Consider the following 21849-nt stretch of genomic DNA (forward strand, 5'->3'; position numbering starts at 1 on the left):
TTGGCCGGCAGGCCCCTGACGGGGCAGGTCCGGCCGCCATGGTGCAGGTCTAATTACATTCGACGCCACATTGGGCGACCTGCGCGCCGGATGGGGATGAAATGATGATCAAGACAACAGAACACCCAGTCCCTGAGCGGAGAAAGTCCCGAACCCAGGGAAAATCCCCAACCCGGGAATCGAACCCGGGCCCCTTAGGAGGGCAGTCTGTCACACTGACCATTCAGCTATCGGGGCGGACTGTTACTCAGGTGACCTCCAACGACTAGTCCACCTTCAAAGGCAGTGAGTTCTCCTGCTCGAACCATTCTGCTGTTATCGAAGTTGTGCTGACAACACAATACTTCCCGCCTGCTTTTACACTGACTGGTCTGCCTCTCGTGACATTTAGTGGTCAGCTGCGCATTACACCGGCCTGTCGTGATACTTTCCATCAGATGGTGTATGTACGCCACCAATGCGATTCCCTCCCTCCGCCACCTGTATATGTGCATATCGCAATCTTATGACTTTTGTCACCCCACTGCATGTGCCCAATAATTCTATCCTTTTGTTTCATATGTTCTTTGTTTGGGATTTTTCCTTGATGGATCTATGGAGGAGATCTTCATTCCTTACTCGATTTATCCACCTGGTCATGAACAGGACCATGTATCATAATATTTCAAAAGTCTGTCTTCCCCATTTCCCACGTTCTCCACCTATACAGAGCTGTGCTCCATGAATATTTTTACTGTCTCAAGGATTATGTGTTTGGAATTTAGTAGCCGTTTATTTTATGGAAAGCCATTTCGCCTTATTCAGTCATTGTTGCTCTGACTTTATTCCATTTTCCTAATTCACGTATTCTACTTCCGAGAGAGCAAAATTCGTTCACCTCTTCAGGAGTATCTTATCCAAGTTTTATGCTTAGCCACCCAGAATTTCCACCTGCTGCGCACATCGATACCTGAGTGCTGCGTTTTGTTTATGCGCGTATTATAATGACCAGCTAGCACATATTCTATTTCATGAATCAGCCGTTAGAATATCTGTTCAGTTTTGATGACTACCGATGTAGCAAACGCAAGCCATATCATGCTTACCTTCTGTCTATGAGAAATGGGTCCCACATCGCCATTTTACTTCACTCTGTGCCTCTCCAATACATAAATTAAATATCAGCGGTGACGACGAACGATCCTCCCTTATTCCTTTCCAAATTTTTGTCTCTTGTGCTATTCCGTTAATGATGGCCGATCAATTGTGCTGCAAACGAAGAGTGTTTTGATACCAGACTGTCTACGAACCGAAAAAGATTCATTCCCTTCCTCATTATCAAAAACCTTCTGCAAATCTATGCATGCAAAGTACCTTTCCTTGTTTGTTTGTTTTACACTGATGTGGCAAAAATCATGGGTTAGCGAAGTGTACACGTACAGACGGGGGTAGTACGGCGTTACACAAAGTATAAAACGGCAGTCCATTGCCGGAGCTGTCATTTGCACTCAGGTGATTCATATGTAAAGATTTCTAATGTGATTATGGTCACACGACGGGGATTAACAGATTTAACGCCGCAGAATGGTAGTTGGAGCTAGACACATGGGACATTCTATTCCGGAAATCGTTAGGGAATTCAGTATTCCTATATCCACAGTGTCAAGAGTGCGCCGAGAACACCACATTTCAGCCAATACCTCTGAGCACGGACAACGCAGTGAGCGAAGGCTTTCACGTAACGAGCGAGAGCATCGGCGTTGGCGCAGAGTTGCCCCTGCCTGGCAAGCAGCAGTGCGTGAAATAACAGCAGAAAACAATGTGGGACGTGCGACGAACGCACCCGTTAGGACATTGCGGTGAAATTTGCTGCTATGGCCTTTTGCTAACAGCACGACATCATCTGCAGCGCCTCTAAAAATGGCTCGGAGCACTGTGGGACTTAACATCTATGTTCATCATTCCCTTAGAACTTAGCGCTACTTAAACCTAACGACATCACACAACACCTAGCCATCACGAGGCAGAGAAAATCCCTGTCCCCGCCGGGAATCGAACCCAGGAACCCGGGCGCGTGAAGCGAGAACGCCACCGCACGACCACGAGCTGCGGGCTGTAGCGCCTCTCCTGGAGTCGTGACCACATCTGTTGGCTGCTACGCTACTGGAAAACTGTAGACTGGTCAGATGTGTTTCGATTTCTATTGGTAAGAACTGATGGTAGGGTTCGAGGGTGGGGCAGCCCACCGAAGCCATGGACTTAGGTTGTCAACAAGACACTGCAAGGTGGTGGAGGCTCAATAACGGTGTCGGCTGTGTTTACATGGACCACTGACGGGAAACGGTAATATTCGGCTTCTTGGAGACCATTCACAGCCATTCATGGAGGGCCGGCCGCTGTGGTCGAATGGTTCTAGGCGCTTCAGTGCGGAACTGCGCTGCTGATACGGTAGCAGGTTCGAATCCTGCCTCGGGCATGGATGTGTGTGATAGGTTGGTTAGGTTTAAGTAGTTCTAAGTGTAGGGGACCCGATGACGTCAGGTGTTAAGTCCCAAACTGCTTAGAGACATTTGAACCATTCATGGACTTTATGTTCCCAAACAAGGATGGAATTTCTGTGGATAACACTGCACCATGTCACTGGGTCACATCTGTTCGCGACTGGTTTGAAGAACATTCTGGACAATTCAAATGCATCATTCGGCCACACAGGTCGCTCAACGTGAATCTCACAGAACATCTATGGGGCGTAATCGAGAGGTCAGTTTGTGTACTACATCCTGCAGGGCAACACTTCGTAATTATGGACGGCTATAGAGGGAACGTGGCTCAGTATTTCTGCAGGGACTTCCAACGACTTGTAGAGTCTATGCCACCTCGAGTTGCTGCACTACGCCGGGGAAAAGGAGGTCCGATGCGATATTAGGAGGTATCTCGTGACTTTTATCACCTCAGGGTATTGTTACATGCGCCGGCCTCTGTGACCGAGCGGTTCTAGGCACTTCAGTCTGGAACCGCGCGACGGCTACGGTCGCCTGTTCGAATCCTGCGTCAGGCATGGATGTTTGTGATGTCCCTAGGTTAGTTAAGTTTAAGTAGTTCTAAGTTCTAGGGCCTTCGACCTCAGATGTTAAGTCCCATAGTTCTCAGAGCCATTTGAACCATTTTATTGTTACATTCACTGCAACAAATGCTTTTCGATTGCCTCTGCTTCCCCCAAAACCAGACTGGCTCTCTCAGAATCCGTTTTAAATTTTGTTTTCCATTCCTCCATAAAGTAGTTCTATGAATACTTTTGATGAATGTGATATATAATAATTGAGTGATATTTTCCACACCCATCCGCTCTAGCATTCTTCAGAAGTTCTTTTCAAAATGTGCTGGCACGTACGCTGTTGCATGAATTCCATTCAAGGGCTGTCGTATAGCGTACTGCGGAGCTCGCAAGCTTGTGAGACTGTAAGGTGAGCCAGACACGGATCGGACTCGAGCGGCATATTGACGAACGTGTGTGGTGCACCAGCCACTATGAGAATGGTTTTTATGCTGGGCTGGACCCCACTTCGCGCCTCAGATACTACGGTACACTTTCAATTAAAATACGATCAATACTCACAGAACAAAGTTTACATAGTTCACTGACAGGGGCACACAAGACTTCCCTGCCTTAGGTACCTGAGGACTGCGGTGGGGAAAGAGCATCCGGCCGCAAAGCTAAATAAAATAAACTTGTCAAAACTTGAGCACAGCAGAGCTGCTAACTCAACGGGTTAAACACTAACGGAAAAAGCAAATGACAAAATTTATACACACTGCCGGAAGAAAAATTAATACACCCTTTTACAAGTTTCCAATTCACTCACGTTGCATTGTTGCAATAATGCATATGGAGTACATCAGATGATTACATTTACAGGTGAACAGCACAAGTGGTTTTAAGGTACCAAGTAGCGCGTGGTATAACTTCCATGGGCGGCAACGCAGGCGCTGACTCTGGTATCCAGTCAACTGTGGAAATGGCGAATACTGTCCTGGGATACGCTATCCAACGGCTGCTCGACCTGTTCTCGTAGGTTGTAACAGTTGGTTGAAAAGGCGCACGAGTCCCATCCTATCCAAAACGTGCTTGATTGGAGACCAATCTGGACATCGTGCTAGCCAGGAAAGTTGCTGCGTATCTTGCAAAGCACGTTGAGTTTCAGGGGAAGTGTGCGGGCGAACATTATTCTCTTGGAACCACGCATCACCTTGCTGTTGCTAAGCGGCAAAAGAACGGCTCTCAAACATTTTGCACAAAGCGTCCCTTCCATTAACACCAAGGATGAATGTGAGTTGTAGCACAGCCCTGGTGTGGGGCTAGTGTGTCTTGGACGAATGCATTCCACGCGCTCACCAGATCTACGTCGTGTGCGCAAACGACCATCACTTGCGTGCAGGCAGAATCAGCTTTCATCGCTGAAGATCACTGCACGCCATTCCGTCTTCCAAGTGACCCTTGACGGCGGCAGTCCAGCCGTGCACGTCGATGCTGTAGCGTGAATCAAAAGTGGCCTAGAGGTATGCGTGCTTGTAGCCGCACTGCTAATAGCCGGTTCGCAACTCACAAGCCCTCTTATCTGTACTGTAGTAGCTGCTGCTTCCCTTACAAAACGACGGTACTGGCGTGCGTCTGTGCTGCGTGCACGTCCAGAACCTCGTCTACAGGTGTGAGAATGTTCACGTGACAATTGATTCCAGCATCGTTGCGCAACTGATGCAGCACCTCCAACATGTCTGGCGATTCTCCGAATGGACCATACCTCCACTGGGAAGGCCACAATTTGACCCCTATCAAACTCGGTCAGTTGGCTGTAGGAAGACGAGTGTGTCTCCCTGCCATGGTTGCCTGCTATACACATCTGCACAACACTGAGCATTCCTGGTTGTGAGCATTCCCTATTAAAGGGTAGACATAGGTGACGCTCTGGTAGCTATGCCACTACGCTATTGTTGGCAGACGACGTAGAAACTACTGTCACCACATCTACCATCTCCTAGGTGGCATAAGAAGCCACCGGATCAAAATCAACGTCGTCTTACCAAGTGTACTAATTTCTTTCCGGCTCCTCTCCTTGGCTTGTTGACAGCAAGAGATCCAGTATCTCAGCATACCTAGGCATTTGTTCTTTCCGGGTTCGTACAATGCTCTTTGCAGTTCAGAAAAATTGTTATTTCAGAGCGTACAGTGTTTACAGTTCCGGTTTGTAGCAAGTCCCTACCGACAAAACTTCCTCCTAGTGCTATCGTTCTGTGGTTTCCTATTGAAACATCGCCGCCACTCCCATTATCTGGAAGTAGCGTCCCTTTCGACTAGAAACAATCACCAGTCTCAGAAGCCTGTAATAGCAATCGGCTGACTTTCTTAGCTGCCCAGTAGAGTAGGCATATCTGTGAACTGAACATTGTGTATTGCGTAGATCACCAACATCAAACTGGGATCGTTATATAACTTTTATATAACGCTTTCTGTTTACATTTTGTGCTATGAGCGGAAATATAATACTAAGCAGCCGTGACCTGTTCTTACACATTTATTTATTAGCGAACAATTTACGGTGCGACAGATGCAAATCGAAATACGTCAAAGGAGAGAAACTTACTTTATACAGGTCATTACCACAAAGGTGTGCTTACAGTTATGAAACTGGTAAGAGGTGCTTTATAGGTTGGAAAATATCGAGACACAGTATAACAAAGAGTTTATACTGAAGGGTTGATTTGTGTGGCTTCATATATCAACTCGGAGGTGTAGAAGTGCGCTGCTTGTCAAGCCGTTCAAAGTATACACATTCCGAGCATTTTTCATCTACAGGTAAGAGTTATATGTGGTAGTCTGAATCACTTCCTCCGGATTACATAGATCACCAAGCCATTAAGCACATTTTAAAGTAGTTGTTACTACGAGTAGTACCTATAACGTGGTGGATGATTACGTGCGAGCAATATTTTAGTTTCTCTACGGATGAACGAAGATTAAAAGCATTGTACCAGAGGCTACAATCGAAAGAATTTTCTCTCTGAAAAATATTTCAAAGTACGATAAATCGGCAATTTAGCTTCAAATTCGAAGTTTCACTTCTGCATGCTCCTGCAGCATAATTCATCGAAACAGATATTAACAAATACCATAAACATCAGTACAAAATCTAAAAAAATATTGCAGTGTCTGTCGCAGTATTTCTATAACTCTTCTTTAGCTATTAAGTATTTTATTTGTAACTTAACGGGGGCTAACCGAATAGAGTAATCGTCTCCACGGCAACCAGCTTGATTCCTGAAACAATGGTCAAACTAAACCCAACTAGCGGTTTTCTCAAACGAGATTCTGGGAGTCACGGATCAAGGAAAGTAGATACAGCAATTCTTGACCTGTGAAAAGAATTGGAACGAGCATATAAGCGAAAGGGCTTTGTACTAATCTCTTCAAAGCTTTAACCCACGTTTATTCCAGGTATCGAATGCAAGTTGTTACGACGCCAGTGAATCGCGTATAGAGATAAAAGTGCTCTTACTGTGTCGGCTGTTTTTCCCTTTGCTTGCTGCTATTTGTAACGGTTGGTCCGATGAATCATGAGTCAGACTTAAATGTGTAATGAGGTTGTCGTTAGTAATTTTCAATTGTTCGTAAATATAGTTATCTGGTATATTTTCCATTAATTTATAATTAATTATTTAACTAATTAATTTATAATTTAATCAAATGGTTGGAATTCTCCGCAGAATCTGAAATAAGATATGCAAGTAGATTATTGCAATCACGAAAGTATACGTGGAGCCACTGTATACAGCAGTGTTTTATGGCAATAACGTGAAATGTTGCTTTTTTAAACAATTAATAGAATATGCTAGAATTTTTTTAATTAAGGCTAAAATACATTAAGAATTAATTTTCCCTGTGTAAATAAATCTATAAAGTAAGGATAAAAGGTCACGATTTAATGTAAAGAATGGATTCTTTTGCTGTTCCGCTAAAGAATGATCAAAATGGTTCAAATGGCTCTAAGCACAATGCGACTTAACATGTGAGGCCATCAGTCCCCTAGACTTAGAAGTACTTAAACCTAACTAACCTAAGGACAGCACACACATCCATGCCCGAGGCAGGAATCGAACCTGCGACCGTCGCAGCAGCAAGGTTCCCGACTTAGGCTCCTAGAACCGCTCGTCCACAGCTGCCGGCTAAAGAATGTCGAAAAGGCAGTCGCCGTAATTTGTTTTTGAATTATATAAAAGCAGGAGCTGTGAGCTTTCTCTTTCGTTTGTTTTCGACCGCTGTTTCACGAAATGTAAGTGTTGCTCTTGTATCTATAACTTTTGATTAAATAGTTACGCTAATTTAATTACAATAGCCGTGTTTAAATTAACAATCTACTACCCTTTTTCATTAATTCCATATATCAAACTATTATGCTGCATTTTAGAACTTTTTCAGGTAGCAGCGAAGAAGAGATGCCGACGAATTGTTTGGTGGCCACCGCCGAACGCTCCTAGTCTTCCATCGGCAATTACTTTATCAAACTTTTATTTCAGCGTCCCTGAGATCTCTTTTACCGGTCGTTTCTATCAGTATCCGGGCAATGTAATTACGCAAACTGCATAATTTTGAGGTCGGTCACAGGCCTCTAAACAATGCCGTCGGTCTGCGTTCTCGTCGGTTCAAAATGGTTCAAATGGCTCTGAGCACTATGGGACTTAACATCTGAGATCATCAGTCCCCTAGAACTTAGAACTACTTAAACCTAACTATCCTAAGGACATCACACACATCCATGCCCTAGGCAGGATTCGAAACTGCGACCGTAGCAGCAGCGCGGTTCCGGACTGAGGCGCCTAGAACCACTCGGACACTCTGGCCGCCTCCCGTCGGTCTGATGGAAATCTGATGCAGGTTGGTGGGATATAGAATTTCATTATCCACAAGTAAAAATTTTCTATGCATCATTTTAGCATTTCAGAAGCTTATCACCAGCAAAAGCGATAAATATAATGTTACATTTTTTTTAAATATCAGTAATACACTCCTGGAAATGGAAAAAAGAACACATTGACACCGGTGTGTCAGACCCACCATACTTGCTCCGGACACTGCGAGAGGGCTGTACAAGCAATGATCACACGCACGGCACAGCGGACACACCAGGAACCGCGGTGTTGGCCGTCGAATGGCGCTAGCTGCGCAGCATTTGTGCACCGCCGCCGTCAGTGTCAGCCAGTTTGCCGTGGCATACGGAGCTCCATCGCAGTCTTTAACACTGGTAGCATGCCGCGACAGCGTGGTCGTGAACCGTATGTGCAGTTGACGGACTTTGAGAGAGGGCGTATAGTGGGCATGCGGGAGGCCGGGTGGACGTGCCGCCGAATTTCTCAACACGTGGGGCGTGAGGTCTCCACAGTACATCGATGTTGTCGCCAGTGGTCGGCGGAAGGTGCACGTGCCCGTCGACCTGGGACCGGACCGGAGCGACGCACGGATACACGCCAAGACCGTAGGATCCTACGCAGTGCCGTAGGGAACCGCACCGCCACTTCCCAGCAAATTAGGGACACTGTTGCTCCTGGGGTATCGGCGAGGACCATTCGCAACCGTCTCCATGAAGCTGGGCTACGGTCCCGCACACCGTTAGGCCGTCTTCCGCTCACGCCCCAACATCGTGCAGCCCGCCTCCAGTGGTGCTGCGACAGGCGTGAATGGAGGGACGAATGGAGACGTGTCGTCTTCAGCGATGACAGTCGCTTCTGCCTTGGTGCCAATGATGGTCGTATGCGTGTTTGGCGCCGTGCAGGTGAACGCCACAATAAGGACTGCATACGACCGAGGCACACAGGGTCAACACCTGGCATCATGGTGTGGGGAGCGATCTCCTACACTGGCCGTACACCTCTGGTGATCGTCGAGGGGACACTGAATAGTGCACGGTACATCCAAACCGTCATCGAACCCATCGTTCTACCATTCCTAGACCGGCAAGGGAACTTGCTGTTCCGACAGGACAATGCACGTCCGCATGTATCCCGTGCCACCCAACGTGCTCTAGAAGGTGTAAGTCAACTACCCTGGCCAGCAAGATCTCCGGATCTGTCCCCCATTGAGAATGTTTGGGACTGGATGAAGCGTCGTCTCACGCGGTCTGCACGTCCAGCACGGACGCTGGTCGAACTGAGGCGCCATGTGGAAATGGCATGGCAAGCCGTTCCACAGGACTACATCCAGCATCTCTACGATCGTATCCATGGGAGAATAGCAGCCTGCATTGCTGCGAAAGGTGGATATACACTGTACTAGTGCCAACATTGTGCATGCTCTGTTGCCTGTGTCTATGTGCCTGTGGTTCTGTCAGTGTGATCATGTGATGTATCTGACCCCAGGAATGTGTCAATAAAGTTTCCCCTTCCTGGGACAATGAATTCACGGTGTTCTTATTTCAATTTCCAGGAGTGTATTATAAACGCTTTCGTGTTGAGATTCGTTGGCTTCGCCAACCCACGAGCAGCGTATTCCAACCTGACCTAGGCCTCAGGCTTAGGTGCGAGCACATCTGGGTTTTTACAGTCACTAAAGAAATCCGAAAATCAGAGAGAAAACTTAAAATTCATAAAACCACATCACTAAAAGCTAATCTGGCGCACTCCATACCGAAAACAAAAATATGTAATCAGTTTGTGCCTACTGCCAAAAGAAGTCATTAGATTTAGCTATTGTCATTGGTTACTGTATATCATCACCTGCTTGGCTAAGGCCAGTGTCAACGAATTGCCAATATCAGCATGCAGTACGAGAGCCGCCGACAACGTGGGTGTACTTTAGTCGTGTATACAAGATTCGTGATACTGTTGAATGGGATCTCTCTGTACCAATGATCCAATGACTTTCAAACTTTACGGCTAGCATAGTCACGTGACGTTGGATGCAATGGACGTAGACTCCGCGAGGCCCCTACACACGCAACAATATATCGGCTGACCCACCAATTTAGGCCGGCCATTGTGGCCGAGCGGTTCTAGGCGCTTCAGTCCGGAACTGCTCTGCTGCTACGGTCGCAGGTTCGAATCCTGTCTCGGGCATCGATGTGTGTGATGTCCTTAGGTTAGTTAGGTTTAAGTAGTTCTAAGTCTAGGGGACTGATGACCTCAGATGTTAAGTCCCATAGTGCTTAGAGCCATTTGAACAACCAATTTAGTGGCAGCCTACAGCCGTCGCGACCGACAGTGATCAGCGTCCTTTTGTTGTCATCTGTTTACCTTATGTACCTTGAGTTTATGCTCTACGAGATCCCGCTTGGTTTTACACAGAAACAAAAACTGACGTTTTGCCTTGGTTGTTTTAGAGGTAACAAGACAAAAAAAAGTCAACAGAAAATTGTGATTATATGAATGCATGGTATCTGTTCTTTCGGACACGCGCGAAAGAACAGACTCCACGCATTCATGTAATTGATACGCCAGCTGAGCTAGAAATCCACCTTCTTCAGTGCAGATGCACTAATACGCCCGATCTCCTGGGGGAATCTCAGAGTAGCGAACTTGGAGGAAGTGGACAGGCGCCGCTCGATGGGAGTGTGGCTTGGCCTTGAGGTAGGCCAAGATAGTCCGCGCAGTTGCACTAACGCTGTGTCCCATCTGGTGCAGTAGTTAACGCACTTGCCTAATAAGCAGGAGACTCCGGGTTCGAATCCCTGACCGGTACACATTTTCACTCGTAGCGCTGGTTCCGTGTAATGTCCCGATGCAGCTGACAGAAGTGATCGCCTCCGTTTCCTTTCCTTTCTTCCCTTCTCCGTCTGTATAACGAAAACTAAGAGCAGATAACTGGCTCATTCACAGAAAGGAGTTCGCCCACGTTCTTTTCCTTGAGCAGCTGGGAACCAATTTTCGTAATGGGATGAGTCGTGTATTATGGAGCTGGACATCATCAAACTTCTTTCTTAACAAAAACAATTCAGTCATGAGAGAGGCTGTAAGCTGCATGAGAACTTCACGATTTCTAGTCACTGCCAGAAGTTAAGTGGGCCTCAAACTCAATGCTGTTGTATCTGTGCTATTGTTAGTTAAAATGATTCTTCAAAACCACAGTGTGATTTATAGTTGAATAAGGAAATATATCATGGTAAACCAAAATAAGAAAAAAAAAGACCTTCATGAATGAGATTTTCACTCTGCAGCGGAGTGTGCGCTGATATGAAACTTCCTGGCAGATTAAAACTGTGTGCCGGACCGAGACTCGAACTCGGGACCTTTGCCTTTCGCGGGCAAGTGCTCTACCAACGCAGCTACCCAAGCACGACTCACGCCCCGTCCACACAGCTTTACTTCTGCCAGTACCTCGTCTCCAACCTTCCAAACTTTACAGAAGCTCTCCTGCGTACCTTGCAGAACTATACACTCCTGAAAGAAAGGATATTGTGGAGACATGGCTTAGCCACAGCCTGGGGGATGTTTCCAGAATGAGATTTTCACTCTTCAGAGGAGTGTGCCCTGATATGAAACTTCCTGGCAGATTAAAACTGTGTGCCGGACCGAGACTCGAACTCGGGACCTTTGCCTTTCGCGGGCAAGTGCATTTTGCAGGGTAGGAGACGAGATACTGGCAGAAGTAAAGCTGTGAGGACGGGGCGTGAGTCGTGGTTGGGTAGTTCAGTTGGTAGAGCACTTGCCCGCGAAAGGCAAAGGTCCCGAGTTCGAGTCTCGGTCCGGCACACAGTTTTAATCTGCCAGGAAGTTTCAAAAGACCTTCATGTAAACTTTATTAATTCATGTACGTAGCATAAAAGATGACCTGTAAATTTAAGAAACTCATTTCAAATTCTAAGAAGTAAGACTACTCATGGTGTGGCAGACACCCTCTTGTAAATACAATACCAGATAAATAAGAAGTAAAGAATTTAGCAGCTGTTAGAACTGGAAAAAAGACACTTTTGTTCTTCATAGCATAGGGCTTGGATGTAGGTAAGACTTCTTTTCTAACACAACAATGAAGCAAGTACATTTTATGAATTAACAACCATTGAAGGCCGATGTTTTGGTTTTTAAATTTCGTTTCCGATAAATATCGAAAATAAAAACCGAGCGAGGTGGCGCTGTGCTTAGCACACTGAACTCGCATTCGGGATGACGACGGTTCAATTCCGCGTCCGGCCATCCTGATTTAGGTTTTCCGTGATTTCCCTAAATCGCTTTAGGCAAATGCCGGGATGGTTCCTTTGACAGGGCACGGCCGACTTCCTTCCCTAGTCCTATGAGACCGATGACCTCGCTGTTAGATCTCTTCCCGCAAAACAACGAACGCAACGAAAATAAAACCTAAAAATAGAAGTACAAGAGGTCTACATTTTTATTCTATGTGCCACACGAAACCATTTCAGAACCTTTGAAAAAAGTGCTTAATCTCTTGCATCCATATTGCTGTAATCCTCGCACGACGTCTCCAACAAATATCTGCAGTCTTTAAATTCTCTACAAACTTTGTCTTTAAAGTGTAGTCCGCCTCACTCTCTGTCGCGTATATTAGAACAGCATTTAAACCGACGAGCAGTGGCCAAAGACGAACTTTTGTAGCTACTTTGGCACGACAGTACTACACACGGCACAATTCGTTGCGGTAGTGTGGTGGTAGGAGGGGGGAGGGGGGCCAGGTTTGTCGGCTGTCGGTAGCGCTAACCGCTCAACATTCCGACAAATAGAGTTCGTCGGTCGGTCAGAATACCTACACAGGTCCATTTTGCCGGTCGGTCGGACGGGTAACGCGTGTGCGATTCTGCTGCTCCCTGGGTTGCCCCTGGGCAGTAGCAACGCTCTCGACCGTAAGGCAGGTGGCGGGTGTTCCTTGACCTCGGCGGACGGTGGCTAAACGGCCGGCTGGCGCGCTTGCGCACTGTGGGAGCGTTTGACGCGCCGTCAGAGGCCGAGATGCGGCGTGCCGTGCCCGCGCCAGTCCACAGTCGCCAGCTACCAACAGACAGCATGCGCGCGGCTACGCAGGTCAGTACTCCGCCGCCACACGCCGCTCGCTACCGGCTACCTGGCCGTCTTTTCATCTTTGCTGTATTTCAAAATCACTGCCATACGCTCCAACCAGTAAATCCCAGTTCCTTAAGGAATCGATCATTATCGTTTAAAGCAGCTTCAAACTTCTGAGTGCTTTAAAAATGAGTAAATGTGTTAAATACTTCGTGATTTCGAGGAATGATTGCCTATCGAAGTCGCGGGGTCCCGACGATACATATCGAACGTGCGATCGTAAATCGACGTGCGACTCCCGTGGCGGGTGTTATGAGTATGTTTACAGGGGTAGCATTCATCTCACGCTAGGTGAGGAGAACTCTACGTCATAACGACGTAGCGCTACTTCATCATGACGTAAATAACCTAAATCGACTAAATGAGTACGTATATCGATCTTTGCAGTTGTACCGATAACGTCAAAGCTAAATATAAATACATGTGTACAAACGAAGTGGCAGCAGTTGTGTGATATGCTCATCCCAGCTGAATGAATTGTTAAATGTAATCCCAACAATTTGCGATGTTATTGTGTATTTCATGAACATAATTAATGTCTGAACGAAGGAGCCATAACGAAATCAAAAAAAGCTTGTCATTCTTTTTAAATACGACGAATCGTGGATAAATCGTATGGACAGAAAAGTGAAGTAATTAATTATTAAGTTGCAATCCAAAGAACGTGGGATGTTATTGTGTGTTTCGTCAACGTAACGAATATCTGAATGAAGGAATCATAACCATAACGAAAGTTAAAAAAGTGTGTAGTCATGTTTTCAATCCGATTAATATTGAATAAATCATGTGGGTAAAAAAGTGAAATAGGAAGAAATTACAGTGTTTCCTATTTTTATAAAATCCAATGAATTGCACATAATTCATGTGGGCAGAAACGTTAAACTGAGAAATTGAAGTGGTTCTGAAGATAATTCCGAATGTTGCTATTAAACATTAAACTATCTAGTTCCATTTAATTTAATTTTGCCTTTTTGTTGGAAATCAACTAAGATAGATAATGAAATCTTTCAGACTATCTTCATGGATCTGCTCGAAAGTTCTCTCATTTCCGATAGAGCCCATGTTCAGAACGACGTAAACGCTAGCAACACCGGACAATAGGACAATGAAAGCACATAAATAATAACACAGATTAAAGACGCACACAACAGTCGATATATACAAAATGCACATAACAGTCGATAGGACAACTCGTGACTCTCATGATGACGCGTGCCTACGTCACTATGACGTAGAGCTCTCATCACATAGCGTGAGATGAATGCTACCCTGTTTACAGTGGTCATTGCAGCAACGACAAAAGAAAAGCGTTATAAAACTACTAGCAATTCCAAAGAAGACACCGCACTTCACTTGTCGTCGGTGTTGTGGCCACGTGAAATTCCATTACGGTGGTCTGGATGGATAATTTGGCACAGTCGAACCATGCATTCTTGCTGATACTCGTTCGTTTTCCACACTGTCCGCAATGAAACTGTAACGGTATTTCAGCATCGAAACTGTTCTTACGAAGTTTTACACACTTCGCACCACCTTAGTCTACAGAGTCCATTCTTCCCTCATGTGGTAGTACTCCATATTTACGACGAATAGTCGAATAATTTTCTACGCAGGATAAACATGGGATTACATTTTTCCGTGTGAGAGAATCCGCCGAAGAAACGTCAAAAACACCACAGTTTCCCTAGCAGCTCACAAACAATTCGTGGAGATATGTAATTTAGAGCAGCTAAGGGAACGATGAAAAACAGATAAAAATTACGATCACAAATAAATGATCACAACACCCGGCACTGGACTCACATAATCGGTTTACGATTGCACCTTCGATATGTGTCGTTTGGACCCCACGACTTCGATAGGCAATCATTCTTCGAAATTACCCAAGACTTTATGTTAAACCTGTAAGCGAGAAAAACTTCAGAAAAACGTTCTAATTATGTTTAAAGTTTTCTGGAATCCACTAAGTCCCTCACTATCAAACACAGTATGAGTGTAGTCTAGGCAATTTCTGCTCCATTTCAAGCAAGGCTACTTTTTCACATATTTCAACGTTTATAACGCATCTCCTATATCATGTGTCGCAGAATGATATAATTTAGCAGGTACGTTTGGTGGTATATGTGGGTACTGTCTGTGAAACGTGTTGCAAAGAGTCAGTAGGAAGGCCGGTATTAACCATCATCTTTCTTTCACAAATCTGTTTTGTCAAACATTACGTTGGTGCAAAAGTTAGTAGCATTTCTGTTTTCATGTGGCATTCCTGTTGCTATGCGTTTATTAATAAGGTAGTCTACTGGTTCTATCTGAGTTGACATATTGTCATTTAGAGACAATAAGCGAGCTGTGGACACTATAAAATGGGAAATAAAGTGAAGAAATGGAACATTTCAGACATATTCTTCTGTCTGGGTTCAATAGAAGGGCAATAGCTGCCGACGCAGCCAGGAACGTTTGCACTGTGTATCGGCGTAATGCCACTGGACACAGCACGGCAAGAAAATTATTTTCTCAATTTTAGGGAGGATAGTTTTGATACTAGTGACTACCCGCATTCAGGAAGATCTTCGGGGTTTGACGAACAACGTTTAAACGCTTTAATCCACAATGATTCACTTCATTGTAATAGAGAACTGTGATGAACTATGATCATTCCACCATCGTCCGACATTTTCATTCGAAGGAGAAAGGTCAAAAATCGGGTGTGCGGACGCCGCATGCTCTAAGCCACAGTAGAAAAAAAAATCATTAGACGACCATGTGTGCATCTGTGCTTGCTATCCATCAATTGGCTGGCTCTTGAACAATACCGACCATTCCTATCCTGTAGGCGTTACAGTCTGGAACCGCGCGACCGCTACCGTCGCAGGTTCGAATCTTGCCTCGGGCATGGATGTGTGTGATGTCCTTAGGTTAGTTAGGTTTAAGTAGTTCTAAATTCTAGGGGACTGATGACCTCTGAAGTTAAGTCCCATAGTGCTCAGAGCCATTTGAACCTATCCTGTACCGTCGTTTGTGACAATAACGAAAAATCGTGTTTGTATTGTAACATAAGAAAAAGAAATGAGTGAGTCTAAACAAAGCAGCAACTCCCTGTACAAAGTTGGAACGCAACCACAAAAGATAATGTGTTGGAACAGCGACGGTGTGATGCAGGACTACTACGAATTGCTTCCCCAAGGTGTAGCCATCGCTACTGACATTGATTTTCGGCAACTGAGACCTCTTGAAGCCGCTGTCCAAGAACAACGACCAGAAAGGTCGCGTGAAGTAATGCTGCTCAGTCGAATAACCTCAAGGAACTTCCTCTCCGGAAGATAATGCGCTCTGAACACAGCTCGACGATTTCTTCACCTCGTAACCACATGATTTCTGCCGCGCGGGATTAGTCGAGCGGTCTCGGGCGCTGCAGTCATGGACTATGAGGCTAGTCCCGGCGGAGATTCGAGTCCTCCCTCGGGCACGGATGTGTGCGTTAGTCCTTAGGATAAATTAGGTTAAGCAGTGTGTAAGCTTAGGGACTGATGACCTTAGCAGTTAAGTCCCATAAGATTTCACACACATTTGACCATTTTTGAACGTGATTTCTACAGTCACCAAGTTGCAAACTTGCTACGACGTTGTCCGTCTGTTGCAAATAGTGAAGGGTAATACAAAATTGATGACTAAAGTCTCATGTTATATGTATCCGTTGTCTTTATGAAAATGATGCAGAAATGCTAGAAACTTATGCACGACCGAATATATCTGATGTAGTGTAATAGGACGCTTTAGCAGTTGTTGCCTTTTGTCAAATTTATTTCATCAAAGCTAACGCCTTGCCTTAGATTTGATCAGAGAGAGCAATTATCTTCTGTTTATTGCAAGCGGCTGACGTGTAGTGGGTGGTTATATCAGAAGTACAGCTGTTTACGGAGGTTTAGTGTGAGCTGCAATTATCATATGGCAGCTAAGCTTGTTGCAGTCCCTAATGCGTTAATGCGAAATAATTTACAGTGGTAAAAATTAGTTCCAACTTTGGCCACCAGGTGCAAAGCTCGCACTTCACAACACCTCGCTGACGTTTCCGGTGCTCAAATTGAAAAAAAACTCTTTCAGCGGCAGTTACTAATAAAATGCCGGCCGAAGTGGCCGTGCGGTTCTGGGCGCTACAGTCTGGAGCCGAGCGACCGCTACGGTCGCAGGTTCGAATCCTGCCGCGGGCATGGATGTCTGTGATGTCCTTAGGTTAGTTAGGTTTAATTAGTTCTAAGTTCTAGGCGACTGATGGCCTCAGAAGTTAAGTTTCATAGTGCTCAGAGCCATTTGAACTAATAAAATCAACAAAATGGCTTTATCACTTGTTCGAACCTTTCTGCCCACGTCCCACTCCCAATCCGTTGCATATGGAATCATTTCTGTACGTCTTTCTTCCATTCAGAGCGCCAGATTTGCACCTGGTAGCTAAAATTGGAACTATTGTTTTTACTATAGTAAATCGGTTCTGCATTAATCTATTAGAATTGCTGTGAAGTTTCGCTGTAATACGATAGTCACAGCCCTCACTGAACATCTGCGAATAGCTACGCTTTAATTGTAACCACCCAGTGTAAACCTACTGTAAAATTGTTGTGTGTTGTGTACATGGAGTGGAGGAACACACTCGAAATGCGCAGGTGGTCGTATTATGGAGGTTACTGTAAACATTGAAAGACTTTTTATAAAATGGGATGACATATTTTGTTTCCTTTTCTAGGCAGGGAGAGGGAAACTCATTCCTCAAAGCGAATTGGAATAGTCTGTACTGACAGATTTGTGGACGAAGTCAAAAGCAGGGAAGATTTAAGGCAAATTCATTGTCACCACGGATTTTTGTTTGCTCATTGAAAAGGGAATTTAAGTATTGTTTGTGAATGGCAGAAAATTAGCACAATACGATACACCAATGATGCAGCACCGGTACTGAAAGTGAAGAGAAAGGCTGGAAAGAATGAACTTGATAGGTGCACAAAAGGCATAGAAACAAGGAAAAGGCCAAAATATCTTTTATAAGAATAAAAAAAGTGGTTCTAATGGCTCTGAGCGCTATGGGACTTAACAGCTATGGTCATCAGTCCCCTAGAACTTAGAACTACTTAAACCTAACGAACTTACGGACATCACACAACACCCAGCCATCACGAGGCAGAGAAAATCCCTGACCCCGCCGGGAATCGAACCCGGGATTATAAGAATAAATAGCAGCTAATGTCCAAGAATGTAACAGTCGTGCCTCGTTCTGAATGTATTAAAAGGAGTCTGAAATCCGAAGAGAAATCGCGAATGAATTATAATCAGCATAAAGCCTCAGTAAGTACTTGTCAAGCAGGCGGATATACTCTAAATCAGTTCCTTTTGAACTTAAACATATCAGGTGACAATAATTACTCAAGCTACGACATTTTCAGTGATACAATTAGGACTTGGCTACTGTGAACTATGTGCATTACACCACATTCACATTTTAGATGTTAACATTAACAGGAGGAGGGATAGTGCTTTCATTACATTTAGTATTCGTGTTGGAAAAATCAGTCGCGTTCAGTGACTGGGAACTATGAAACCAACAACATAAAAAATAGTGGTTTCTCAACTGTTATCAATCTGGAAGATCCATGACGAATTATTTGATGACAGTGTAATTAGCCCTTTCTGCACCACCTCAAAGGTCTTTGTCAAAGAAATATGATGAATATTTGATCAAATTTCACTCTCAAGAAATTTTGTAGCATAGTACCTGCCCAAAGAAGTAAAAAACATAATGCATCATGCAGAAATTTTTTCTGCATAAACGGCGAAAATGTATAGTAAGCGATAAGCTTCTTTCCTTTCATCACTTTGTGAGCGGTGTCAGAGAGAAAAAGTGTGGTAAGTATGTAAGTTTGAAAGTGTGTGTAAATTTGGTCGGAAGTGTTATCATTCTCGAATACTGGGTGAATATAATGTGGGTATTTGCGCGCAATGAGTTAGCGCTGCCTCTAGGCGTAGACACATTTTTTTACTGTGACAAGCATAAGATTATACTTCCTCAGTTAATAGATTATGACAGCATATTAAATTTTTATATTCGCTCATTAACTATTTGAAATACACGAAAAATGTAATTAACGTTGCCTCTCGAAGCGATTGGATAGGCAGCCTGCTACTGGCACTTTGTTCACTGCCAATGCTTTAATTGTTCATTATATATGTATATAGAGGATTAAATTTCAAACAAATAAAAAAATGCAAAACTTATATATTCAAAAGCGCTTTGCACAAGCATGAACGTACGGCAGGGGCTTAGGAAACCAAATACTATGCGAAGTTTTAAAACATAAACAAATACTATTTTCCACACAAACTTGTGTATTTTTAAATGGACACTCCCTATTATTTCGTATGCAATCAATAGCTTGAAAATCACAAAAATAATGGCTTTGGTTGCATCCCAATATGTCAATCACATCCAGAGAAATTGGGAAGGGACGTTGACACTTGAAATAAATGAAGCGCATAGCTAGCGCACGTCCTGAGACTCAAGCGTGCACCTCACGCTGCCTGTGTCAGGGGCTCACACAATGGGAAGGTATGCACAATCCACAAAAATAAACAAGTAACACGTCCAACGCAAATTTACGTTTTCCAAATCGTAAATGTATGTTTATTCCAGCGAAATGACAACTAGAGCTACAATTAGAGCTTGAATTCCCTTTGCTAAACACATTCACTAGTGCTTTGTCACCCACAGAAACTGTATTGTTTTGCATTACTTCCAGCATCGAAAATACACCCACATCATCACCAATGAAACTGTGTCACGTCAACAGATGTTCGAAGTGCCCTCCGTTTTCATCAATACACGTTTGCAGACGAATACCGAGAGTGTTGCACAGATTGTAGAGTTTGTATAGATATTGCCGCACACGCCGCAGTAATACGATGCTGCATATCTCCTACTGTCGTTGGGAGTTCTTGATACACACTGTCTCTCACTGCGCCCCAGAGGAAGAAGTCTAATGGCGTCAGGTCTGGGGACCGCGCTGGCCATCGCACACTACCTCCCCGCCCCATCCACCTATTTGGAAATGTCGCACCTAGATAGTCGCTGACATCTTTTGCACTGTGTGCGGCAGAGCCATCTTGTTCGGACCACATTCATAGACGAGTTTCCAGTCCTAGATCATTCATGAGGAGCGCTAGTGTGTGTTGAAGAAATGATGCATATCGCTGTCCATTCAATGTTCCACGGTAAAAATAGGGACCTACAACACAGTTAGTAATGATACCGCACCAAACACTGACACTCCACTGTCGTTGATGAGCAATTGGCGAAGCCAGTGGGGGTTTTGCACAGACCAGTAGTGCATGTTCCGCAGATTCACATTACCGTGATTTGTAAGTGAAGCCTCGTCCGTAAAAAACGTATTGCTTAGGAATACTAGATTACCTTGCAACTACTGAAGTGCAAAACGACAGAATGCAATGCGAGATTCAAAGTAATTCCCGTACAGTTCCTGGTGTGGTGAGATATGGAACGGATGAAACCGATGCCGATGCAAGATTCTGCACATACTACAGTGACTTATTCCTACACCTCGTGTAATTTCTCACTCACACACACACCTGAGGATTGTGCGCTACAGCAGCCCAGAACAGCAATTTCGTTTCCATTGCCAGTCGCTGGCGTCGTACGTCGACGTTTTGTGGGAGGCCAGCTTACCGTGAGTATCTTGCATATGTTGCCAACGGTTCGACGTGATGGACACCGCAGATCTGGGTAGCGTTCGGCATGCAGTCTCACAGCTGCGGTTGCATTTCTGTGACATTCGCCATAAATTAAAATAATAACAAGTTTTTCTTCTCGCTCAAGGCCGGCATATCGACTAGATGACGGCAAATGTAACAAACCACAAGAAAACAGGTTTTAATGTAGCAACGTATGTGAATTACGTTACAGTATGAGAGCAGCTCAGCAGACCAGATTAGCAGACACTTGTACACTGAAGGTAGAGCGTGCCGTGGTGATATTGGTATGTTTACGGCAGGATACAGGCGCCAGTGCAGGCAACCCCTGCTCTGAGCACAGTACTGCATGCGATTCATTACAAAAAAAAAATGGCTCTGAGCAAAATGGGACTCAACTGCTGAGGTCATAAGTCCCCTAGAACTTAGAACTACTTAAACCTAACTAACCTAAGGACAACACACACATCCATTCCCGAGGCAGGATTCGAACCTGCGACCGTAGCGGTCGCGCGGTTCCAGACTGTAGCGCCAGAACCGCTCGGCCACCAGCGGCCGGCGATTCATTACATCAGAAGCTGCGACGCCGTTGCTATACTTTACAAGCGATATATGTCAGAACTTATGAAGTTTAGAAACGTGAAACTAAGTGTGTTATCATTAATTGTGTCTCTAGTTCTGATTTCGCAACAATAAACATTTTGCGCAGGACATCCATCATTTTGATACCGCATTATTTGACACATTATAAGAGGTGGACCGGTTCAGCTAAGGTACAGCTCAAGAAGGGGCTAAAGTATCCCCCTTTAGGAGTGCCATCAATGAAATATTGACCAATGATGTGTTATCATACAATACCACACCAAACATTAACACTCCACTGACGTAGTACGTCAATCACATCACGATTACCGGCAGCGTGAGGTGCACGCTAGAGTCTCAGGACGTGCGCTAGCTGTGCGCTTCGTACATTTCAAGAGTCAACTTCGCTTCGAAATTTCTCTGGGTGTAATTGATGTATTGCGATGCAACCAACTCGATTATGTTTGTGATTTTTCATGCTATTGATTTCAT

General features: G+C 44.7%; 1 protein-coding gene across 1 annotated transcript in view; it reads left to right on the forward strand.

Moving 5' to 3' along the window:
* Nucleotides 1–12796: 12796 nt before the first annotated feature.
* LOC126281237 (endochitinase-like) overlaps nucleotides 12797–21849 on the forward strand; it is an 85770-nt gene continuing 76717 nt past the window's right edge. Inside the window, exon 1 of the mRNA XM_049980009.1 lies at nucleotides 12797–12993. Coding sequence (XP_049835966.1) covers nucleotides 12922–12993 — 72 coding nt within the window. The 5' untranslated portion in view covers nucleotides 12797–12921. The remainder of the gene's footprint in view (nucleotides 12994–21849) is intronic.

This window comes from Schistocerca gregaria, chromosome 7 (assembly GCF_023897955.1).
Source record: "Schistocerca gregaria isolate iqSchGreg1 chromosome 7, iqSchGreg1.2, whole genome shotgun sequence".
Lineage (NCBI taxonomy): Eukaryota > Metazoa > Arthropoda > Insecta > Orthoptera > Acrididae > Schistocerca > Schistocerca gregaria.